The sequence below is a fragment of the Natator depressus genome, chromosome 22 (assembly GCF_965152275.1).
Source record: "Natator depressus isolate rNatDep1 chromosome 22, rNatDep2.hap1, whole genome shotgun sequence".
Lineage (NCBI taxonomy): Eukaryota > Metazoa > Chordata > Testudines > Cheloniidae > Natator > Natator depressus.
The window spans coordinates 12,159,432-12,186,073 of NC_134255.1; the positions used below are offsets into that span (position 1 = coordinate 12,159,432).

General features: G+C 45.0%; 1 protein-coding gene across 2 annotated transcripts in view; it reads right to left on the minus strand.

Moving 5' to 3' along the window:
- Nucleotides 1-26,642, minus strand: part of GRIK4 (glutamate ionotropic receptor kainate type subunit 4) — a 297,360-nt gene that overhangs the window by 101,157 nt on the left and 169,561 nt on the right. For both annotated transcript variants that reach the window (XM_074936850.1, XM_074936851.1), the window contains exons 3-4: nucleotides 17,491-17,655; nucleotides 3,103-3,200 (exon numbers count right to left, since the gene is read on the minus strand). In XM_074936850.1, the coding sequence (XP_074792951.1) occupies nucleotides 3,103-3,200; nucleotides 17,491-17,655 (263 nt within the window). The remainder of the gene's footprint in view (nucleotides 1-3,102; nucleotides 3,201-17,490; nucleotides 17,656-26,642) is intronic.

Below are 26,642 nucleotides of genomic sequence, written 5' to 3' on the forward strand. Positions count from 1 at the left end.
ACGCTGCATGCCAGGGAATACGGACAACGCGGGGCCAAGGAGCCCATGGTGCAGATGGAACGGGAGCGATGGGAGACCAGCAAGGATAAGGGTCAGCGGGACAGAGAAAGGATTTGTTTGTTTGTTTTTTAACAGCATGGATTATTTGGAAGAAACAGAACAGAAAAAGGGGAACATCTGGTTCTGCTTCAATAGAGCAATGTCAAGTCCTCTTTGCTTCCATTAGCGGCGCTTCCAGAAGCTATCATCCCACGCCTCTGATCTGTCTCCTCTTGGGGAAGGCTGTTAGTGGGCTGCGATGGCTGCTTTATTGGAGGCATAAGCTGTTTTGTTAGTAATAGAAAAGTTAAAGAGTAATAAGCTGCTATCTGCCTTGATCTCACTCCGCAGACCTCAGCCTGGGCTCCATTAACAGGGAGAGAAACAGACTGTATGCCACAGGCAGATTCCTGTAACTAATGTAGATGGGACATCTCCAGTCTGGGCTTGTTGATCATTCTCTGAAGCCAGATGGAGTCTGAGGCTCATGGCAATGACGATTAATGAGGCAGAGAGATGCGCAGGCAGAGGTGTACACGAGACCCCACCACAAACGTCTGCAGAGTGCGATCCGCAAAGAGGTAGGCCCAAGTCACGAAGCTGAGGGTTGCTCCAATCCACAGCTTTGGGTCAGCCCAAGATGGAGACAGGAGGTCTAATTTTTGTCTCCTTCCCAGTGGCTTTACGCCAGCGTACCGCCAGTGACTTCACCGTGACGGTCTTTAGGTTAAAGCATTGGACTGTGACGCAGGAGATCTACCTGCTCCGCCACAGACGCCTTGTGTCCCCCTCAGGCAAGTCACTTTCCCTCTGTGTGCATCCTTTCCCCATCGGTACAAGAGCACTCCCTTTGCCTGCCTTGTCTGGTCAGACTGTAAGCTTTTCAGGACAGAGGCGGTCTTACTACTGTACTTAGCACCTGGCACAATGGGGCCCTGATCTTGGCTGAGGCCATTAGGTGCTACTGTAAAACAAATAACGACCAGTCATTCCTGATTCTTACCAGCGTAAATGACAGCAGAGAGGATTAGGTTCAATAACCAGACAGATAAGACTGGACCTGAACTTCCTAGCACCCCAGTTTTGATTCAGGACCACCTCTAAAAAGAGGGAAGAGAATTGCTTCGTGTAGAACACGGGGAGTCTAGCTAGAAACAACTAGCTGAGATCAAAGAGGCACAGAGTTAAGATGAATATCAGGAAAAACCGTGATGATCTGTTACGGCAGATTGGTCTTTGCCTGGGAAGTGGCGGATGCTAGAGGCAGTTAACCCTGCAACGGATCAAGCAACTAGAAAAGAAAGGACAATCCTGCAGTAGCTGAGGGAGTTGGGTCTAGCAGATCTCTTCCAGCTCTAATGCCTCTGATTCTAGGGAAATAAAGCAACGCAAGTCATTTGCAAATACAAGCTATTTACCGTGTTCCATTTCAGACGCTCCTACACCGTGGAGGCACCAGAGACAGAGTCCAGTAAATGGCTGAGAGATGTTATCAGGCTATGAAGGGATGAACTATAAGAAGAGAACTCAATTTCTTTTCCCCAGAGCACAGACGGATCAGTGTACGCTGGCAGTTGAGGGTTTATAAAATATTAAATCAGAGACATAATCTGGATGTAGATTAAAAAGGTTTGTATTGAAGAAACATTGGCGAACAGAAAGGGAATATAATCTTCCAGGAGGATCATGCACAAACTAATGACTGCTGGGAGCTTCTGCGCTGAGTTATGTTGGCCAAGCAGGTGCTGGCTTTTGCGACTGTAACTGACGAGGCAGTTCTTGCTGGATCCTAGAGAAGTCGGAGGAATGGGTAGTGCAGGAGAAAGTGGGAGATGGGGTGAGACTAACAGAGAAGCAGAAGGAGATGTGGTGAGAGAGAGAGGAGGAAGAACAAGGAGTTAAGAGAAGGGAATAGGAAAGATGGGACCCATGCACTAAATTACAAGTTCAGGTACACCTTGCTGCAGCCCACAGATGGTTAGAGGAAGGATGGCCTAGTGGATAAGGGACTGGACTGGAACTCAGGAGATCTGGATTCAAGTCTCAGCTCTGCCACAGACATCACAGGGCTACCTGGGGCAAGTCGCTTCACCTGTCCTGTGTCTCACTTCCCCAGGGGTAAAATGCAGATAATAGCACTGCCCTGCCTCGCAGTGGTGTTGCGAGGATCAAGTCCGCTAGTGCTTGTGAGGCGCTCAGATACGAGGGTGATGCAAGGCTGTGTAAGTGCCCTGCTGGGCAGAAAGAAACTGACACAGCAGTAGTTAGACCCACACTGGGGTCTGTGTGCGCGTGGCGGGGCAACGGACAGGAAAGCAGCAAGAGGCCTTCCTAGGACTGGCGGAAGAAAAGCAGCAGCCAGACCCTGGAGAGGAAGAAGAAGGAGAGCAACAGTGAGGAGGAGCTGGAAGCAGAAATGGGTGGAGGAACAGCAGTAAGACCTTGGCTGACATCTGTGGGGGAAGAGAACGACAGAAAAGCAGAAGACGCCAGCTGGGACCCTATGAAAGAGAAAGTGACTCGGCAGCAGGACACCTTCCCTGCTGGTTCTCCAGGGGAGGCACTCGCGGCTCAAAGACAGAAAGTCTAATGGGATCAGAACTAGGGAGGCGAATAATCATCTCATTTGCAGTTAATAAATCAGAGGGGAGATGCTGCGTCGTAGGGCATTCAGGTAACATTTAGCAGAGACAGCAAAGGACCCAGTCCCTCCAGAGCCTGACACAGAGAGAGAGAGGGTGGGGGGTAGAACTCTGCTTGAGGGTCTCCAGCACTGCACTGCCCTGAGTCATATGTGTTCGGAAGAGAATTTGCAGTGGACATGAGATTGTCCTAGAGTAGGGAAAAGAGGCCAGGGGAACTATTCTGCACCCCTTCAATCCCCAACAGTGGGCTTCCTCCCTGTCCCAGACAGACTGAATTTGATGCCTCTCCAGTACAACCTAGCAGCCCAATGCCCTGTGGACATGCAATGCCACCATCAGGCTACGGGAGCCCTGCAAGGCAGCTCAGTCAGTCTCTCAGACAGCCTGGAGATATTCCCACCGGTGGGATTTCACTCACCTCTTTCTCCCCGCAGATATTGCTGATAATAGAGCTTGAGGCCGGACTCGACGAAGGTCCCAGGACGGCTACCACCCCTTTCGGAAGAATCTGGCACACTGGGGTCACCATGGAGAATTAGAGAGCAGGAGAGGAAATGTGTTAACCAATCGGGGGTTATCCCAGATTCTTAGTAAGTATCAAATCCTACTGTATCTTCTTTCCCATCCCCAGGGGCTGAGAGTACAAATGTATCCATGCCCCCACACTACACAGAACCCACTGCCTTTGTACCCAGGACTTCATGGAGTCATTGTCACCCTGTTCCTCGTATTTCCTAAGGGGTCAGGTTCCTGACCCACAATCCATCTCCTGTTCCCTGGAGTGCCACAGTCCCACTGCCCTATACGCCAGACCGTGCAGCATCCCAAACCTTGTGAAATCCCCACCACCCAAAGCCCATATCACCACCATGTGTCTCCTGTCCAAAGCTCACAGCAAACCCAAAGCTCACAACAAACCCCCCAAACCAATCCCATGGAATCCCCCTCAATAACCCCGCTTTCCTGTTATCCCACCATGCTCTCCTCCAACCCCAGGCAGAGCCTCTTCCCTTTGCCCCATAACCAGGACATTTCTCCTTTCAGACCTGACCCTTTTGGGATCTGCCTGCATTGCTGCAGGACATCTTTCACTGAAGTTTATGGAAGATACTAAAAGAAGGACATTACCCTGGTTAAAGCAACATTGACACAAGCCAAACCGACACAAATTTGCTAGCTCATCCTCTGAAGAACTGAATAATAAATATGAATCAAATGATTGTACTTGGTTTGTTTTTACTATGTGTTCTGCTCAGTGGCAGTGAGCACTCTGGATCCATGCCACCAGCTTGCTACATTAACAGGACCATGAAAAACTCAGGAAGCTGAATTTTCTCCCCCCCAGCCTCCTCCTCGGTTTAATAGGAACCTTTTGTGCTTTCAGTCGTAGCGTGACTGAGTTGGATAGGGCTCCAAAGACTGTCCAACTGGTGTCAACTCGGTGGTGGAATTCAAACCCTACCAACACATCTAGGGCTGTTCCTCTGGAGTAATTTGTATAAGTGAAGACTCCATAGATTTAAACCAGCAGCTTCATCATTTCTGAGCCCCAAAGACCCCTTGAAGGATATTCTGAATTTAATGTGGGTGAGGAGTTGTTCTGAAAGACATCACAGGCTCAGTCTAACTGAAAAACTGTGGTTGATTGAATACCACCACTCTCCCACCTCTTCCCCAACCAGACCAAAGCAGCCCTGTGAACAAATACAAAGCTGTATTTGCTGCACTAGCACGAATGTGAGTTTCTTCCAAGGAAAGAGGATACCAGTTGGTTCACCAGAGTCATTTGCCTTCCCTACAGGACCATCTTGTCAACATTTTCAGAACCAAATATTTGTGAACTTCCCGATTTAAAAAAACAGGTCACGCATCTAAGTTGTGGTCTCTTAGATATCAAGTGGCTTGTCTGTCTTGGGGTATGATTCTTTCACAACAGTTGTGAAATTTAGTCAAGATTCAGTGGCTGGAAGTTGAAGCTAGAAATATTCAACGTGGCACAACGTCGTTTTCTTTTAAACAGTGAGGGTAATTAATCATTGGCATTGCCTTGCCAAGGGATACGGTGGATTCTCCCTTACTTAAAGTCTTTAAATCCAGATTGGATGTCTTCCAAAAGAAGATACGCTCTCATTTGACAAGCTATTGGACTCAATGCAGGAATCAGTAGGTGAATGTTATGCAGGAGGTCAGACTAGATGATCATAGTGGTCCTTTCTGGTCTTAAAATCTACAAAGTAGATAATTTAGTGGTTAGAGTAGGAAGCTGGGAGCCAGGACTCCTGGATTCTATACTAAGTCCTGCCGATGACTTGGTCACGTATCAAAACTAGACATCACTGCACTGACAGCAGCAGTTGTTTGACAGTGCAGAGCAACTCTATGTAGATTGAAGTCAGGAAGTGAAGAACATTTCATTGAACCTGGTAAGGATTAATTAGGATGTGGGGCAATGCCTGTATTGGAATTTGGCTCCCCACTTTTCTGAAAGAGGGCAAGTGGTTAGGATGTCAGTTCTAGGAGTCATTTAATTCTTTGCCTCTCCAAACCATAGTGCCCCAACAGCACAAAAGTTCAGTCTGCTCCCTAGTATATTGCCAATCCCCTTCCTGCAGCTCCTAGAAGTTCTGCTAAGGACTCTGTCCATGTACTGGGCTGGCCTGACCGTGCTTGGGTTGTAAGAACTGAAAATGGTATGACTGCAGGCTTACTTATATGGCACTTATTGGTTGATGCAACAACACTGCCCCTCCCAGGTTTGTGTTTGTTTCCTTTTGGAGAAGATACATAAAAAAACTACTTTGAATTGTCTGTACTCCATGGAGTCAATTCTTAACCTCACAATCATTTGTTAAGCTGGGCACAAGCAAGCAATCCACATTTTAACATAATCAAATGTAAATGTATACATCGAGGAACAAAGAATGCAAGCCGTACTTATATGATGGAGGGACTCTATCCTGGGAAGCAGTGATTGTGAAAAAGATTTGGGGATCCTGGTGAATAACCAGCTGAACAGGAGCTCCAAGTGTGCCACTGTGTGGTCAATGGTCTAATGTGACCCTTGGATGTATAAACAGGAGGCTCTCGAATAGGAGAAGAGAGGTTATTTTACCTCTGTCTTTGGCACTGGTGTGACTTTGGCACTGCTGGAATACTGCCTCCAGTTCCGGAGTCCACCGTTCAGGAAGAATGTTGATAAATTGGAGAAGATTCAGAGAAGAGCCACAAGAACGATTAAAGGATTGGACCACACGCCTTATTGTGAAAGACTCAATCTGTTTAGCTTAACAAAGAAACGGGCAAGGGGTGACTTGATCACAGTTTATAAGTACCCCATGGGAAACAAAAATCTGATAATAAAGGACTTGTCAGTCTAGTAGAAAAGATCCAATGGCTGGAACTTAAAGCTGGACAAATTCAGGCTAGAAATTAGGTGCACGTTTTTAACTGTAAGGGTAACTACCATTGGAACAAGTTACCAAGGTTAATGGTGGATTTTCTATCACTCGCCATTTAAAATCAAGGTTGGATATTTTTCAAAAAAAAAATTTGCTCTAGTTCAAACATGAAATTAATTCAGAGAAGTCCAAATGATCTGTGTTTTACAGGAGGTCAGACTAGATGATCACAGTGGTCCAATCTGGCCTTAGGATCCATGTCTGTGAGTTCAGGCAAGTCATGTTACCTCTCTGTTCATCTGTAAAATAGGGATGATGAGGTGTACTTGTGCTAACTCTAACAGGGAGATTATAGGGTTTGCTGAACTCATGTTTGTAAAGAGCTCTGAGTTCCTTGGGTGAAAAAAAACCTTATGCATTGCAAAGTCAGTCAGGACATCATCCCAGCCTCCCTGAAATTTACATCCTAAAAATGAAAAATTAGATAGCTCCTAAAAAGTTCAATCCTAAAATTGGCAAAAAAAAAAACAAGAAAGCAAACAAAACAAAACCACACATCCACACCTTAGAAAACCAGGATAAAATAATAACAGGTGAACTGGGGAAATTTAATCATACCATCATCCTTCTCTTTGTTTTTTAAAAAATGTATCAATCTAGCACTGGTAAAACATGGCAAATGAGTACCACTGAAAGCCTCTGTCCACAATATAACACAAGAAAGTACAAGCTTCCCACATAGGTCTCCTTCTATTTGCCTCCATGTTGATTGGAAGGAACCACCTGTAAGCCAGCAACTCAATGGCTGGCCATTCTGCTGCAAAATACCAGGATGTAATGGAGGGTTTTTTTGACCATGGGGAAGTGACTGAGATCAATCAAATTCATTTCATGTGGGACACCAAACATCCAGTAGATGGTCACAAATGACCTGGACTGGGTTTGTGCAGAAAACCTGGAGGTGAAAGGCTCAATATTCAACTACCACGTCGTCCAGTTCCCAGGATGCATAGTAAGGCTTCTAAGTTCTTACAGGAAGTTTAAATGCCATGCAAACATCTCCTCTTGGTTTTGTTCACTCCGTTCAGTCTAGTGGATGTTTGGTGGATGTTTTTCTCCAGCAACTTCACATGGATCTGGCACTTGCTTCTCTGTGCTTAGAAATTTGCAGACACTTATACCTCTTGAATAGCCCTTTTTGAATAGGAATATTAGCAATTTGCAAACTGTGCATTCTGCTTTAGAAACATTCATCAGTCCCTGGTGACAGCTGAGCGCCTTCAACTATTCTGCAGAGTATCAGGCACCTGCCAGCATCTAGGAAGAAGGCACGGGCTCCCTCTCCTATTTGTGTGCCTTTGAATAAGTCAAAAGTCCTAGGGGGGATTTTTGTCATGCATGCAGGAGAAAGTTTGGCGAGCACTTTCCCTTTGTCTCTCAAGTAGCCAAGAACAAAGGGACTGGGAGAATAGGTTAAGTAGTCATAGCAACTGAGTTGCAAGGATTGTCAGAGGAAGAACAGGCAGCTTTTCACTCTCAGAGTGAAACACACTCTGGAATTAGAGAAAAAACACTGCAACGAAGTGGAGATGCCTGAGGCAGAGGATTAGACCATGTAAGGAGAGCGCCTCTTGTAACCCAAACACTCTTCCTATCTCAGGGTACTTCACCCATGGAGACAAACTGCAGCAGGTAGCTCACGTCTGGACTCCTAAGCCTATTACATACACCGGTCTTCTGTGCTCAGACACCAGCCCTTTGGAGGATGCAGAATTGTCCACATAATGCCACATTCATCCCTGGTGTAACTGGACTGACGAAAATGGACCCAGAGAACCACAGATGCTAGTACAGCCACTGGCATAGAAGACTCTGGGAACTTCAACTGATGGATATTGTTTAGACACTGGACTCTCCAGGCCAGATTCTCAGGTGGTATGAATTGATATAGGTCTGCTGACAGTCCAAGATCTGGGCCAATCTTCACCTGTGTTACCAGTACTATGCCCCTCCCCAACCCCAGCTTTGGAACAGTCTCTTGGAGAAAACCCTTCGATGTGCCAGACCCCCAAGGAGTCAGACTCTTCCTTCAGGATCAGCCTCACTGCTCAGCCTGTCCAGCGGAAATGGACTCCTGCTTAGAGACCTGTACACTTTCCAGGGACTAATGCACCTCCCCCAATACTTGCAGGGACACTCAACTAGTGGTTCTCAAAACAGTAGGGTTTAATAATCAAGGGGAACCCAGCACTGGATGTCCTTAGGTTAGCACAGAGACAAAAGTTTAAGCACTGTCCATTCTGGTCAATCCACAGCAATTCACCAGCGAACTCCATTTTCAGGCTCTCTCTCCCTCTGACTTTCTTCCTGAGTCAGTTCCCAGATGAGAGAGCTCCCAGCTTCTTCCAGAAGCCAAGTGTCATACTCCTACCTCACACCTTTCAGTCCTTTGCTCTCGAGCTGGGATCTCTGCTCTGCTTCCTTGCTGAGAGTCAGGATAATTGTCCTCCCCCTGGGTCACTGGTTGCTCAGTGGCAACGTCCTGGTGACTGGGCTTTCCGATGTCTTCTCAGATTTTCCATTGATATGGGTCACCTTGGCCAGGTTTTTTTTTTTTTTAAATGACCCATTCAGCCTGCTCAGACAGCTAGGTGGCCCTCACACCCCTATGTCTCTTAGTCTTCCCTGAGAGCAAACTTAATCCTGTTTCCCCCACGGGGTAGCAATGCAAAATATGGGGGGAAAGCTGAGAGACACTTAGGATTCATACAAATATTACAAAAAAATCCCACTTTGTCACACCACCCATCCCTGTGGTGTCGAAGCTGCTGTCATATGTGAACACCTGGGAACATGCATGCTGAAATAATCAGTGGTACAGGCTGGACAATCGTGGATTCAGTCACAACCAGCGTTGAGGCTCCAGCTGAAACCTTCCTTCTCTAGGAAATGCCAAAAATTTCAACTTGTTCCTTAACGCTCTAACTCACCCCATTGTATCCGGGGATGACAGCATGTTCCGTGGGGCATGTTCTTTTGGAGAGCCTGGTGATACCGAGAGATTAGGTCAGCTGGAGCCACAATATTCCAATGCTGTTTTGTAGCTGAACTTCTCAAAATTTCAGAAGTGGTGGATCCAGGGGCTGGGACTGGTTATGTCTCTGCTAGACACCAGGACTCAAGATTTCAAAACTTTGTACACCACAACCCTGATTTAGCGATGCACTTAAATAGATGCTTGAAGTTAAGCTGGTTGTTACAACCTGGCCCGTACCCCACTGTATGGTCCCCAGTCTGTTGAGAGTAGACCCAGGCACTGGGTCCCACATGTTTTTAAGCCAGCTAGGTGCAGGTAGAGTCTAGTCACTATTTCTAGCTCTGGGCACAAAATAGGGCACGAAATCAGTGTCTGAGACCTCCCAAGACCCTCCCTCTCAGGCACTTACACACATCCCCCAGAGCTCCAACTAAGTTTTGGCCACCCCAAGCTTCTAGGTTAGCCCCTTTGGGGACAACATGGCAGGAAAGCATGGAACACAGGCTTAGCAGAGGGATTTCTTAACCACACACACCTAACTCTTCAAGCATTCAAGAGTTAAAGATCTTGGAAACAAAGCTGAAGTCCTGAGAGACCCCCCTCACCTGAGCTGATCTCACCTCTTCTTGTGAGCCCAAGGTTTGCAAGAGGTTCAGGCTAGGCAGAGTCCCTCCCTCACAGAGCAGCACCCAGTTCTTAGCCAGACAGACCTCTGTCTCTCCTCTGTGTGCTTCACTGGGATGCTCCAGCTCCCTCCCCAAGTCACACTGGCCCCTCTGTAGAAAAAATATTGTTCCACAGGAGTGAGCCAGTGGTGGAGAGTCATTCAAAGTTGATGGCCCCAGATTCCCACCTTGATGGCTTCCCTGTGATAGTCCTTCAACTAGGTGTCAATCCCTTTTCCCAGGTAAGGCACCTGTCTGGAATGCATTTCAATAGGTTGCCCTCAGGCAAGTTTAGATATGCATTCAATGCATACTGCATAATATAATTTGATACAGACCTATCCCACTCTGTGACACAGGTGTTTATATGCTTTCCTGAATCAGGTCCTTTATACGAAAGCTAGGAAACGAGCATGGGTGTGCATGTTCAGACAAACTGCAAAATACATTTTAAATGAATGTCTGAGCAAGTAACAATTTCTATAAATAAAAAACATAACAGAGTTCAGATTAGATACATATAGCTAGTTAATAAAGATGGTGGCTTTCATCTCTAAGGATCTCCAAGCAATTTGTATATTCATACATAAACTCTGTCACTATAGAAAGCATTTCACGCACCAGTAAGTGCATCCACCTCAGGTGAAGACTGTGGCAGCTAGTAGGCAACACATAGCAGCCCTTCAGAACAATATGGGACAGATGAAGTGGGTTTTAGCCCATGAAAGCTTATGCCCAAATAAAATTTGTTAGTCTATAAGATGCCACAAGTACTCCCCAAAGTAAAGAAGAATATTGAATCCAAATGAAACTACACAAGGGGGTTACAAATGCAATTACCCTAGCTGGAATTTGGTGGGGGGGGGGTCTAACATCTGAGCTCTTGTGAAAAGCATTGTGGGATCTTTATTGCCCACAAATGGCTAAGCCTTGTTTCTCTTCTGAAAGACGACACTTCCAGCAATGCAATGACCCCAGTGGAATACGAGGGTGCTACCTCCGACTGAGACCACCGCTTACTGAAATTGCCAACGCTATTTCCTGCAGCATCCTGCATATTCCCACCTCTTATTACTGACCTGGCCCAGCCCTGTTTAGCTTGTGAAATCTGACGGGTTAAGAGCACAACATGGCATGGCTTCTACTATGGAAGCATCAGCTATGCACGTAGAAATATTATTTTTGTGTGTACATTAAAGCCAGAAATCCCCCAGTTGGTCATGTTAGCGGCTGAACTGCCTCTAGGTGTTTGGATGAGCAGAAGGAAGATTCTTAGAAGATGCATTAGATCACAGGAGACAGATTGATAAGTAGAAAAACAGTCCTTTCCTGGACCTCAAGAGAAGGTGGTTTAGATAAAGATGTGATTAAACAGCCCATTTTGGATCTTCATAAAGAGATGTGAACAGTCAAACACACTGAGAAAAGCAGGCTTTACCTGTAATGACAAAACTGCTCCATCCATAACCCTTTTACTGCAGGCTTACTTCAAATCATAGCAATTTACAGATGCTTTCCTTACAAGAACAAGTTGATACATTTGCTTCCCTTTAGATATAAAGCAGCAGTGGCAAACCATGCATGAATTTGATTAAGACCTGTTCTTTTTCTATCCGTTCTAGGAATGGCATATTTGTAGCCATATGCATTAAAATACCTCACTCAACCTAAAAAAAAAAGAAAAGAAAAATAGTTTTAAAATAAAATGAAAAGAAACCCACAAAAGCCTTTCTTCTTTCAAATCGTTAATCATCTGTGATCAAAATGTCATTTTTCAGATGCAATAGCAACATTCCTAGAATCAGTCAGCTACATATCTTAACTGTGATGTTTAGGAGCAATTCAAAAAGCGTGAAATCTGAGAACAATATTAAAGAATATTAAAATTTTTGCTGTGATATGGTAAAACATCTAAGCTACTTTTATTAATATTAAATGCAATGACAGCATTAGCATCATGTTAAAGTTGAGATGTCAGATATTCAAAAAGCCAGGAAATCCTTAACTCTAAAGGGCCTGGTTCTCCTCTAACATTCATGCAAATCATGAATAACTTTATTGTCGTTAAGAAAAGGAGGACTTGTGGCACCTTAGAGACTAACAAATTGATTTGAGCATAAGCTTTCTGAGCTACAGCTCACGTCATCGGATGCATCCGATGAAGTGAGTTGTAGCTCACGAAAGCTTATTCTCAAATCAATTTGTTAGTCTCTAAGGTGCCACAAGTCCTCCTTTTCTTTTTGCGAATATAGACTAACACGGCTGCTACTCTGAAACCTGTCTTTATTGACATTAATCACAGAGCTGTGCAGGTACTGGATTTTCTGTTTTGTGGGAGATTCCACAATTTAAATTTTTTTTTTTTTTTAATTCTGAAACAGAACAAAAACAAATGAAAAAACTGACATTTCCTGAGAAACAAAATTCTGAACAATAATAATTTTGGGTTAAATGAAATAAAACTGAAACATATTGTTCTGATTTCACTTTTATATTACACTATATGTTTCAGAATTTTAAAAAATGAAAAGACAAGTCATTGCAAAATAGGAATTCAAAGCGTTTTTCTCTGAAAAGGTTGAAATGGAACATTGTCACCTCATCAGGATGCTCCATTCTGTTTTTTTCTTCCAAAATGAAATGTCGTCAAACTTGACATGTTTCCACAAAACATTTCACTTCTGGCGAACTGGCATTTCCAACAGAAAAATTTTCCAGTCAGAAAACTTCCAACCAGCTCTTGTTAAATGTACACTGGTGTATGGGAGAGGGGAATCGGCTGCAAGATTTTTACCATGTTAAATTTGGCCACCTTGCAAACGCTGCCTGTTATCTGGCAGAGGTTAAATAACACAAACAGTGATACATGGAGGAGGTTTGTGTTAAACAAAAAAAAGGGGAATAGAAAATGCTACCATGCAATTCAAACACATGACACAATGAGTGCGCAGAACAAAGAATCAAGGGAAACAATGCACCATTCTCATTTCCTCTCCTACTAAGGGGTGCTGGAAGGACATGGGCTGTATTCTGGAGTGGGACACACTTGCCAGGGAGTCCAAATGGGAAATGGACCCTGGTAACACCCACACAGCCAGGGCTGTTTGCTCAGCACTCCTCTTCTCTCTGCCCACTATGAAGCAGGTTAGGAAGCCCTCCCACGAATGATGCTCTACTTACTAGCTCTGCCTGGGGATGGGGGGAATAAAACAGAATGAGCATGACACTCATCAGACATGAGGACCAGAAAAAGGATTATATGCAGGATCTAAAGTGATCAACAGGCAGAGGCAGAGGATTACTGCTTCAAATGGTCTCTCAGATGCCGTATGCGAGGCCGGGTCTATGCTTAAAAATTAGATTAACCTAGCTACGTCGCCCAGGTCTGTGAAAAAATTCACACAGTAAGTACTGTACTTAGGCTGACGTAACCCTGCAGTGTGGATGTGACTAGGTCAACAGAAGAATTCTTCCATCCACCTTGAGGGGGTGGATTATCTGCATAGATGGAAAAAGCCCTTCTGTTGACCTAGGAAGTGTCTATGACACTAGAGCAATTGCTGCTGCAGCCCCCTAGCTGTGCCACTGTAGTGGCTGTAATGTAAATACGCCCTGAAGTTTTTAGCCTACCTATCTCATGGGTGATGGGCTCAGATGTACCAATAGAAATGCAAGTATTTCCTGACCTGTACGGTATTTACCCAATGCAGAGAAACGACTCCATGAACAACATAGATGCCTGTTTGGGGAATCAAGGAGCAGACTCTTGTCGTCACATGTACAGTGATGAGCACCAGAACTTCCATTAAACCATCTGGCCACGGAGGGGTCTCCATACCATGCAGGAATCAAGGCCAAAGGTTATGAAAAGTAGTTACTGAAGATGTCCAGCCAATGCCCACTTTTAACATCCTACAGTCTCACCCTTATGGGAAAGCCCTACAGAACTGAACAGAGATGAAACCAATAGAGTTCTATAGTCATTGAATAGGATTTCATAGAAATTGCTCTAAAAACCTACATAATTTAATGTTTGCAGTGTTGCTGTAGCCATGTGGGTCCCAGGATACTAGAGAGACAAGGTGGGTGAGATAATATCTTTTATTGGATCAACTTCTGCTGGTGAAAGAAACAAACTTTTGAGCTGACAAGCAGCTCTGCATAGCTTGAAAACTTCTTTTTCTCACCAACAGAAGTTGGTCTAATAAAAGATATTACCTCACCCATCTTGTGTCTCTATGTAATTTCACATACTTTCTATGGGCTTTTAAAACCAACTGGTAGAGGAGAATTACAGCCTTGCTATACTATGCTCGAAAAGAGAAGACTGGGGGGAGGGCGTGGGAGGGAAGGTTGTTTTATAACAAGGACGATGATCAATTGTTCTCCATGTCCACTGAGAGTTGGACATAAAGTAATTGGCTTATTTTGCAGCAAAGGAGATTTAGGTTAGATATTAGGAAAATCTGTCTATCTCTAAGGATAAGTAAGCACTGGAATGCGTTACCTAGGGAGGTTGTGGAACCCCTGTCATTGGAGGTTTTTAAGAACAGATTAGACAAATACCTGTCAGGGATGGTGTCACGGTTCCTTCCCCACTCTGAACACTAGGATACAGATGTGGGGACCTGCATGAAAACCTCCTAAGCTTACTTTTACCAGCTTAGGTTAAAACTTTCCCAAGGTACAAACTATTTTACCTTTTGCCCTTGGACTTTCGCTGCCACCACCAAACGTCTAACACCGGTTACTGAGAAAGAGTTCGTTTGGAAACATCTTTCCCCCCAGAATCCTCCCAAATCTTACCCCCTTTTTTTCTGGGGAAGGTTTGATAAAAATCCTCACCAATTTGCATAGGTGACCACAGACCCAAACCCTTGGATCTTAAGAACAATGAAAAAACATTCAGTTTCTTAAAAGAAGAATTTTAATAGAAGAAAAAGTAAAAAGAATCACCTCTGTAAAATCAGGATGGTAAATACCTTACAGGGTAATTAGATTCAAAACATAGAGAATCCCTCTAGGCAAAACCTTAAGTTACAAAAAGACACAAAAAACAGGAATATCCATTCCATTCAGCACAGCTTATTTTCTCAGCCATTTAAAGAAAACAGAATCTAACGCATATCTAGCTAGATTACTTACTAAATTCTAAGACTCCATTCCTGTTCTGTCCCCGGCCAAAGCATCACACAGACAGACCCAGACCCTTTGTTTCTCCCCCCCTCCAGCTTTGAAAGTATCTTGTCTCCTCATTGGTCATTGTGGTCAGGTGCCAGCGAGGTTATCCTAGCTTCTTAACCCTTTACAGGTGAAAGGGTTTTTCCTCTGGCCAGGAGGGATTTTAAAGGTGTTTACCCTTCCCTTTATATTTATGACAGGTGGTTTAGGTATATTTAATTCTGCCTCACTGTTGTGGTCTGCACTAGATGACTTCTTGATGTCTCTTCCAGCCATGCATTTCAATGATTCTATCGGTTAAACTTAAAAAAAAATTCTACTGGAAGGTAATCAAACACTATTGAATTCCAGAGGATGTTTCTGGAAGGGGCAGTCACTATAGGTTTGGGGGATTTTGGCAGGGCTGGGAGGAGATGGGAGGACCACAAATAACCAAAGGACTTAGGTGACATCTGACTTAACACTCTTCAGTGTTAAAAAAAATAAAAATAAAGCCAGCTTTTAAGTCTTGGATGGGGTTGTGAAAAGCTGGTATCTAAAGCCACAAACCTTCAGGGCACATCTAGACTAGCGATTAATCTATATTAGGGAAGCTGACAGCAATATAGGGTGTAAATTTCCTCTAGGAAAACAGCTCAAGAGTTTTAACACACAACATACCACAGTTTAAAAAAATTACTTAGCACCTAGTGTAAACAAATACATTGGTGTCTTAAGATACTGGACCAGCTACCATGTTTGTCTCTGCGTGACACCAAGCACTAAGCTGAGTTTAAGAATGTGTCAATTGAGAAATTTTAGCTAACATGTTGTAAAACCTTATTTCTTTTCCAAGCCTAGACATGCCTTAAGTAGATTATGTCCACACTTAAAACGCTACAGTGGCACAGCTTCAGTGTAGACGCTCATTACAGCAACCCATCGCTTTAGAATCATAGAATATCAGGGTTGGAAGGGACCTCAGGAGGTCACCTAGTCCAACCCCCTGCTCAAAGCAGGACCAATCCCCTGTTAATCCACCTCCCTGAGAAGCTGTCGCTAGGTCCATCCACCTAGAACTGCCTACAATGAGGAGTTCGGTGGGCTGAACTATGTCCTTCAGGGGTGTGGATTTTTCACCCTCCTGAGTGATGTAGCTGGGTCGATCTAATTTTCTAGTGTAGACCTGCCCTGTTAGAGAGTTCTGCAGTGGAAATTTTGTACTCGTGAATTTCAGGCTACATCTACACCACAGCCTATGCTGGCCTCACGCATGTAGCTCAGGGGTGTGAATAAACTGCCCCTCTGAGCGACGTAAGTCACACCGACATAAGCGCTCTTGTGCACAGCACTATGTCCCAGCACAGCTTCTTCTCTTCGAGGAGGTGGTTTTATTATGCGGACGGGAGAGCTCTCGCCCACCGGCATAGAGCGCCTTTACCAGACACGCTGCAGTGGCACCGCTGTGGTGCGGTAGGTGTAGACATCCCCTCATATACGGAGCAACGTGGCAGGCCATGACACTTTAGCAGTATGATGATGAGGTGTCTGAGGAAAGGGTAATACCCCTTTAAATAGCTTGTGAGCACCACTAGAGGGCAGACCAACTTTTAAAAAGGAAAAAGAAAAGGAGGACTTGTGGCACCTTAGAGACTAACCAATTTATTTGAGCATAAGCTTTCGTGAGCTACAGCTCACTTCATCGGATGCACGAAAAAGCTTATGCTCAAATAAATTGGTTAGTCTCTAAGGTGCCACAAGTCCTCCTTTTCTTTTTGCGAATACAGACTAACACAGCTGTTACTCTGAAACCTTTAAAAAGGAAGACTACCCTGCTCCTATGCCCTACTTCACTCGGGGAGCTGTGACAAACCTGTGCCTTTAAGACACTGTCAAAGCTAGAGAGCCATTCAGTGTCCGAACATGGGGTTTTGATCTTCCCAGTGCTCGTGACAGAGTAGCGTTTACTACAGTGAGCAGCCCCCACTAGATTATAATGAGACTATTCGCCAATGTGGGTATCACACTCAGTAGGAAACTTCTGCAGAACCCGCCCACTAGACACCTGCAATGCTGTTGTAGAGAACCATAGAATATCAGGGTTGGAAGAGACCTCAGGAGGTCATCTAATCCAACCCCCTGCTCAAAGCAGGACCGATCCGCAACTAAATCATCCCAGCCAGGGCTTTGTCAAGCCGGGCCTTAAAAACCTCTAAGGATGGAGATTCCACCACCTCCCTAGGTAACCCATTCCAGTGCTTCACCACCCTCCTAGTGAAATAGCGTTTCCTAATATCCAACCTAAACCTCCCCCACTGCAACTTGAGACCATTATTCCTTGTTCTGTCATCTGCCACCACTGAGAACAGCCGAGTTCCATCCTCTTTGGAACCCCCCTTCAGGTAGTTGAAGGCTGCTATCAAAACCCCCCTCACTCTTCTCTTCTGCAGACTAAATAACCCCAGTTCTCTCAGCCTCTCCTTGTAAGAGAGGCACTTAGAGACACACAGGCAAAGAAAGGAATGGTGACATTGCGATGTACGTACTGGTTTCAGCTGTCTCATATTCGCTGTCTCTCAGCAGCTCAAAAATGTCCACCTCCACTTTGGCTTTCCCCGCTCGCTCTGGTGCACGGTTAATACGATTCTTCGCTAGAGTAATAGACAGCCTCTCCCCTCTGCTGCACTCCATCGGATCATCCAAAATGGCAGCTAGGAAACAAGATGAAAGGTCAGCAACGGAAATCGGTCCGACTATCCTGGCAAATTTTACTGGCCAGTTTGCAAAGCTGGTTTTCAATAGCGCATGAACCACCTAGATAATTATATCAATAAATAAGGCCCCAATCTTGCAGCTGGATCCAGGCAAACTGAAACCTGCACCCAGGCACAGACCTGCTAAAGTCTTGTACTGTCATCAGGCCTTGCGTAGGCATAGGGTGAGCTACGTGCATTTCCGCTAAGCTCTGTTTGTTTTACCGTCACCTCACCCACCCTCACCCTCTCTGTCTGTTTCATCCCCTCTCACACGTACATTGTGAGCTCTCAGAAGCCGAGCTTTGTTACCTGTCTGTGCAGTGCCTAGCACCGTAGGACCCTCCTCCTTGATTGAGAGCCCAAGATGCTACCCTAGTACAAAGCATACAGTAGCGTGTTGTCTACTTGGATCCATGGGCAGGGGCAAGTCCAAGATTTGTATTAATGACCAGAACAATTATGATTTGCTGAGATTTATGACATTCTCTCACACACACAAACCCACGCACACAATGGACTTTGTTCGTTCATTTAACAAAGTCTCTATGCTGTGCTAACACCAGCAAATCAGCTCTCACAATCTGGATATTTCCGGAAGCAAGTGGGCCCGGGTGGGAGTGATGGGAGAAATATTTTTCAACAGACGGCACTTGATTCTTGATCTTATCTCCTGGGCCCAAATTTGCTGTCCATCAAGGCGCAGTGTAAAACCATCTGCCTATTCAAATCCATTCTACGCGGGGGAGATATCATCGTGCACTTTGTGTTTGTTTGTTTCTAGAAGGTAAAAATAGATTGGCGTTTAGCAGCATTAATCTAAATACTTCACAGTGTGTTAGTAAAATTTCTGCAGTAGGGTTTTCTGAGTCTTGTTAATAACAGAGCTCATGCAGGGCTTAGCTATTAAATCTTAGCTGGGGAGAGAGCATCATTTTTCGGTGTGTGAATAAGAAAGGGCCCGATGCTTATCTCCCTCACACTGGTTTTACAACAGCATCACATCCACCAAAACAGAGTTATGTGGGTGTAAATCTCTCTCTCTCACACACACACACACACAAAACACTAGCTACAGCAATTGGGGGCCTCGTTCAAGCTTTGAAATGCATCACTTTGCTGCAGCTTTTTTTGGCGAAAGAACTGACAGATGAAATCAAGCAAATTGGCTGTAACCTGAAGCGCAGTGCTGCTCGAACAGCGGAGAAAGAAAGCAAGAGAGCCGACACGCAGAGGGCATATGGGAAATTAAAGGAGGATGTCGGCGAGGGCCAGTGGTTTTCAACCTGTGGTCTGCAGATCCTTGGGGGGGGGGGTCCACAGACTATGTCTCGGATTTCTAAAGGGGTTTGCACCTCCATTCAAGAATGTTTAGGGGTCCGCAAAAAAGGTTGAAAACCAGTGGGCTAGGCAAAAAGTGAAACTTCCAGCTGGGACCAAAAGATCACAAAGTCATCCCAAGAAGCTGCCATTTGAGCCAGGTGATGGTATCTCTATCACCAGTCACAAGAACTGTAATACTGGATCGAACCCATGATCCATCTAGCCCACTATTCTGTCTCCAGGGGTCTGCACCAACTGTTTAAAGGGAAGGTGCAAAAATCCTGTGGCAGGCAGTTATGGAATAACCTGCTCCCCGGGAAAGTTTCCTCCTGATGCCCCATTCGCCAGATGTTTCAGGCTGAGACCCCCTGAGGGGCTGAGAACTAGACATGATTCTGGGATAAACACACAAGGATCAAATTGTGGTTGCCCTGGGCGTACAAGGAGACCCATGCAGGAGGTAGCTGCACCGCTTCTGAGCTCCTCTCCATGAAATTTCAATCTATGGAAGGCATAATGCCGGCACTCCTGTGTTCCTCAGCTGTACCCCACCCCACCTAGCCCCCACAGCCACAACCCGGACCTATACCACTGTCACCCAGGTTATTCCAAAGGCTTGGGAACCTGAGGAAACATTTTGACCAACCTGGCCTACGCTGAGAGTTTATAAGGAAACCCCAACTGGGCCCCTGGGATTTGGGGTTTCATTTCACACAGCTCCAGCTTCAGGCCATGGCTCTAAAAGGCAGCGAGCCCCCGCCTTCCCCTCCATTAAGGGATAAAACTTCCATTGCAGTGAAAGGAGAGGCACACCCATGGATGAAAAGCAGGTGAGAGAAATAAGCCAGATATTGCACGCCCCCCTCCTCCTGCTCAGTTATTCAGGAGTGTCCCAAGCTCAGTTTGAGAGCCCCAGAATGCAAGCCAATGCTGCACCAGGCAAGCTGGTGAGAAATAAATAGATAGATAGATAGATAAATAAAGTTCACAGTGATCTGGTCGCCTCTAATGAGAAGCGCTCCAATCTGACACATTTCACCCGCAGCGAAAGCGTGTCGTGATTTTAAAACAAGCAAAGTGGCTGCATCATCGGGGCTATTAAGGATGTGTTTCTGGAGCGTTTGGGCAGCTGACAAGCAGAATCATCTTTGCATTACCAGGTTTTCCCACCCCCCACATTCACTTCCCCTCCCGTCTGGCGTTTACAATTAAACAACATGTCGTGCTCAAATGTCGGCTTGGTAGCTGGGCTTCTATACGACACGGGCTAGTGGAAGACAAGTCAGACCTTGCAAGGGCAGCTGTAAAGCCGTCAGTCATTCGGGGCCAGCACTTAGCTTGAGGTACAAGGAGCAGAGTATAAAAGGGACATGACATGTTGAGATTTCCAGTCATTTCCATTTGTTTATTTTTTTAGGTCACCTAAGAAATTTGCCTGGCCGTGTTATAGTTTGTACCGGGAATGAATGAGAAAGAAAGAGAACATTACAGAGACTGGTTAGAAATTAAATCAGTTCACTGAGTAGATGCAGGCATTGGGTCTGCACTTTGTATTGTCCATACTATAGGTACTTGGATACGACGGGAATGTGTATCAGTGAGACAGACAGATGGGTGTGTATGGGGACAGACGAAAGATAGATGGGTGGGGGGAGGGGGATAGATAGATCTACTAAGGGACCTTCTCGTCTCGTTTTGCTCCAGTTTTCAGGGCATTAAATCCATCCAGCTTCCAGTAAGAAAACACATGGCAGCTATTCTTGTAAGATGGGTCTCCCTGTACAGATGTCTTGGACAGTATTCAGTCCTTCAGGCAACACCAGTTCTTCTGCTCTGCTTACATACAAGCACCATCGTTCTCTGCAAAGCACGTACAGTCAATCTTTATCTCGCTATGTGACTGGAGGAGGTTGCACTTTCTTCTAAGGCCAGGAACTCTGACTACAGGATTTTTGAAAGTTGTTAATGGCTATTTTAAATGATAAATCATCCAGGAGTGTGCGAGTGAGGGAAAGCACCCCAAAAAGCCAATGGTCAACTTACTTTTCACTACAGCACAGAGAAGGCCCAAATCAACCACTGTACCTCCAGATCCCAAGACCTCAGAAGCTGAGATCTGAACTTTGTGGCTTGCTCCTATTTCCATAAAGTCTCAATCTGAATGCACTTGAACTTTGCACCTTGCATTGAGAACACATGTGTGAGAGGAAAGAAAATGGCCCACCGGCACACAGCAAATTGCAGAAAGTCAGAGCCAGCCTTAAGCACAGGGAACATAAGCACCTTCCTAGGACCCGAGTCTGCAGAGACTGCCAACATCTCTTATCTCCTTCTGACAGCAGGAATAGAGAGTGGGTACCAGGTACCTCCTAGATTCCATCATCCTACTAGATCTGGGGTTGATGGGAAAAAATATTACAGCTCATTATGTCCCCAGTCACTAAAGCTGGTCGTCAGAATCGCCTCTCTGTTTAAGGAGTCAAATCAATCCCAATTCTACTTACTGCAATAACTCTCAGCACACCATGACTAAACCTAGCAACCAAAGTAGACAGTGGTCTATGAAGCTCCAGCAAACATGGTCGGTCGTCTAGGACTTCACCTGGCATGGTATACTGAACAGTCTGGTTTCCTGGAACTTCAGGTGGGGAACAGGGAAAGAACTTGGATCATCTCACTTGACAGCTGTCAGGATGGCAGGAGAGAGATCACTTGATCATTACCTGTTAGGTTCACTCCCTCTGGGGCACCTGGCGTTGGCCACTGTCAGCGGACAGGATACTGGGCTAGATGGACCTTTGGTCTGACCCAGTATGGCCCTTCTTATGTTCACTATACTTCAAATTATGCTCCACTTAGATCTTCATTGCAGCAGTGGGGAAAGCACTCAGTTCCTTTTTCTCCAAAAGCACAAGATCCTAGCTCCTTGAGCTAAAGGAACGAGGACACACAGCTAAGCAGTTCTGATTCCATCCAGAAGGCAGAAGGGGCACCTATACAAAGTTGCCAGTTCCTTCAAATACCTGTGACAGATTCCTAATTCCCTGCAGGGCTTGTAATTTTGTATCTCTAGTTTTTGCACATCCGCATGCTTACTGTGAGACTAGTACATTTGTACCAAATATTAAGCCAGCCCATGAATCTGACTCGGTAATGAGGATGAACTGAGCTTTATTTATCATTCCATCTAGCAGACCAAAAGATTAATTTAATATTTTAAAAGGTTGATTTTAAAACTTTATGTCTGGGGACACATTGCCAAATCTAGTCTAATAGCAGCATCATTAAGTGCAGACTAAAGTCCTTATTTAAATTCACTTTCATCTAGTCCCGTCTATAAAATATGGAGAGATGCATCAAGTAAATCTTAATCCTGAAAAATTTACACCAATACTTTGAACTTCGTTAGCCACAGAAGGGCTTCACTACTTCTCTCCCAGTCATAATAAATATCTCCTCCTTAGACCTTTCAGGGCTTTCCTGTTATAGAATCATGGGCAACCTTCAGAAGTGGCCACTTGTGTGTGGGCTTGACTTAAAACCATTTGGGATTTCAGTGCTACTCAGCAGCACCCGTTTCTATTGGAGTCAGTAGCTGCTCAGGGCTTCTGCAAATAAGCCCCAAAGTATCTCAAGCAGAGCTGGTCAGGAAATGGTTTTGGTTCTTGTGGGAAATTTTGAAGATGGATAAAGTTTTAATTTAAACTCTTCTGAAAACTTTTTAGGGTTTGCATAAAACCCCCCCCAGATTTGCCAAAACCTGAAACATTTAATCTGAAACCTATAAAATGGTTGGGTCAATGTTCACATTTCAGCTGCCAAAAATATAGTTTTCGTTTTCATTGCACCCCCCGCAGCAGTTCCCCCCACCTTCCAAAAAATTCCATTAAAAAAAGAGGTTTGGCAGAAATTTCCAACACACCCCACCCCCCAGCACATCTTCTCTTGAAAAAGTTTTTTCCAACAGTAAATTTTCAACCATCTCTAATCTTAAACAGGGCCCCCCAAATTAGTGAACTCTTGCAAATTGGGCCATAAACACTTCATCTATTAGCTCACCTGGTCGTTAGAGAGATCGCTGATCATATTCCTCCTCCTCCTTTTATCCAGCTGCTAAAGTGCAGGAGAACAACAGCTAAAAATACAGTCAGTACGTTCCTCACCTACCTTTCCGTGTGAGTGATTGCTCTCATTGTCATGGGGATGAATGGGAGGGGATGTGTCCACCAAATACATGTCTAGATTAAGAGTTGAATGTACAGTGCTGCAAATGTCTGCAAACTCCTGATGCGAGCTGTCCACCAACAAAGAGTGTTTCTAGCAATCTCCCAAGAGACGGTGGCTTCTACTACAGCCCTTGGGTGATTATTCCAGGGTATAAGACCCTGATCCCATGAACACACACAGGATTCGTTTTAAACAGAGGGGAAACTACTGAATGCATCCGATGAAGTGAGCTGTAGCTCACGAAAGCTTATGCTCAAATAAATTTGTTAGTCTCTAAGGTGCCACAAGTCCTCCTTTTCTTTTTGCGAATGTAGACTAACACGGCTGCTACTCTGAAGCCTGAAAACAATCAATGTGAGAGTTTTTACTGTGGTGTTTTCACACTAACCATAGCACAGGAGCAAGAGCACCACCCTCCTCCAACTTCTCTCCCCTACTCTTGAAGAAATTCCTCTAGGAAAAAGAGAAGTGTTCATTCTCCCTGATTCGGTCAACCCTTGTCCGTTCTGCTGACCCTGCCAACATGAGGACCAGTTAGTTCCAACAGTCTGGGTTGTTTTTGTGACACGGAGAGCTGTCCGCTTGGAGCCGTGCTGAGACTGACCAACTCACCCTATAAAGACCACCAGCCATTTTCAGACAGCAATTAATTTCATCTCCTGCTGCCTTAGATTTAACCGGTGCCCAAGAGGCTAAAAGCTCTGCATTCTATTCCTCTGAACCATCCACTCCCCTTGTGCGTTTACTCTGTGAACAGTATTATAACATAAGCAAAGAGATGAGACTATTGCGTGTTTATTACATATCACTACTTAATTCATGATCCAACCAAGATCTAATGAAGTGCCATTTTTACAACAACAACAGGGAACAGATGGTACTGGAAGGTTTATATATTGCTGCAACAACACTGTTTGTTGACCTTTCCCAGTTAAGTTTATTAAGTGCCGTTAAATCTCTTAAGATGGCTTTTGTACCATTGGGAATACACTGACAGCCGACAATCAATCAAAAGCAACTGTTATTTCCAAGTTATGGTCTTGAATATGCAATGTTATGGAAGCATGGACTTGAGGAAAGGACTTCACTTCCTAAAGTCCAGTACTCTGGGGTCAAGAGGTCCATTTAGCCAAGGTATTTTCAAGGTGCATACCACTCATACATCTAATATGTACTCCATATTTTTTGTATTTATGTCCTAAATATACTTCCAACCCCTTGTATGTTCCAAAGACGATTTGTAAGCTCAAAACTGAAGTTGTATCCTGAGTTCAACCCAAATAATGCAGAACAGCTAGGTTCAATCCAGTTGCGTGCTAGCACTTAAACTGAACTCAGAATCCTGGAAGAAAAGGAGTACATCGAATGCATCCGATGAAGTAAGCTGAAGTGAGCTGAAATAAATGTGTTCGTCTCTAAGGTGCCACGAGTACTCCTTTTCTTTTTGCAAATACAGACTAACACGGCTGCTACTCTGAAACCTGTCAGAATCCTGGGTTTTCAATCCTGCCTTGACAAATGATCCAAAAGCATGCGATTTAATGTAGCTAGCTCTTTAGCACTGGAGCCAATTTAAGCATCCTGGGCGGTTCCAATTCTCAGAAACGTGTTATCCCCTTTGAAATGCCAAGAGCCCCATTCCGACACACCAGCAGTAATGCTCTGCCACAGAAAATAGCTCTGCAATGAGAATTGTCCTCAAGTCCTCCCACACCTCTTTCCTGTTCTTCTCTGCACTTCGTGCACAGATCATAGGCCCGCTGTGTTGCTATTACCACCTGATTTTACCTGCTCACAATTTAATCGGTCTCATAACCTAAAATTGTTCGGATTTCCCCTCCGCTGGTTACAATATCAGCCCTTCAGGCTGTCAATTCAGTAAACTGTGAGAAATTTACAAACTCCCTCATTACAGGTCTGTCAAGTAGAACTCCAGTGGAGAAACAGGTGTGTTTGTGTTTCCATTTCAGTCTCATTGAAAAAAAAAAAAAAAGATACCCAAGCTTCAGAGTCTCTCCTTCAACACCAGACTTGATAGCGCTCATCAGATCAGCACAGCAGAGGGCTATTTATTGCTTTCGGCCAACATCTGAAATCTGCATTTAAATGGAGCCTCCCTCTCCTTTATGCGATCCAGAGAGAGTTGAATTCAGGAGAGAGAGAGAATGAGGACGAGGAGGCGAGAAACAATAACCCAGCACAGGGCCTTTGCGTTGCCACTGCTTGAAATGTAGCATCTCTTTTCTCTTTCTTAATAATTGCTTTGTGTGCATTAAACAATGACAAAATATAGCTATGCAAACAGCTGCCCAAAATTGCCTAGGATGGCAAACAATGGATTCCAGCTCTGTCCTATGTCCCTGGTGGGCCTGCAAAAGATGCGGACTATAAGGGGGGCGGGGGTATGTTAATACTCAAATGCCACATGTCTACCAGACAACTATGGGAAAGTCTTATCTTTGTGCCTAGGTAAACATGGTCCATCTGAGGAAGAACGTTGCCAGGTTACTGGATGCTATTTCCTCCTTTGCACGGGCGGATGCACGCTGTAATCTCCGGTAAAGCAGCTCTCGTTGCACGGAGAGGAGTGGTATCTCTTCCCCAGAAGCCCTAACAGCCTGCCACTGAGACAAGACAGTCACAGGCCACTGTACCCTACGAGGGGTTGGTTTGAGTCGCTCAAGGGTGAACTTCTCAGTGGCACTCAAGAGAAGCTGGATCAGCCCCATTCAGCCTTGCCTGCTCCCGCAGAACCACCACAAAACCCTTTCACAGTTGAAACAGGAAAACATGCAGGCTGTCATTCTGACGGCAGGTGCCTGGAAGATGGGTCTTGTCTCTTTCTCGCTCGCTCCCCCTCCCTTTGCTTCACGGGTGGGAACAAACACTCTAATGAGACTAAATCCTGGTCTTCCGAGAGAGATCGCCTGCTTTGCAGAATACAGATTTTTGGGGACAAGGCGGTCAGCTGGCTGCACTAGCATGAAACAGCAACAGTCTGTTGGAACCAGAGATGAGTCTGCGAAACAGAAACATTGGCTCAGAGTACTCTTGTCTCTTGTAGACGCCAGGCATGAAATCTTGGCTCCACTGAAGTCAATGGCAAAACCCACTGATGTCAAGGAAGACAAGGTTCTACCCCAGATGCAAAAAATGCCAAACTGTGGCAAAGCTCCAATTTGGTTTCACAAATCATGTAGCTTGGGAACTGGGAAAACCTGTGTAGGCCCCAGAGACATGTGGGGAGCAGTCCAAAATTGAGGCAGAAGTGTTGGGAGAAGGATAAGTAAATAGCTCAACCTCCCCTGGATGCTTGTGGGTGTAGGATGCTGCGCGGATATATAGGAGGCATATTAAGGCAAGGAATAAGCTGCTGGGACTGTGAGGGGAAGGCA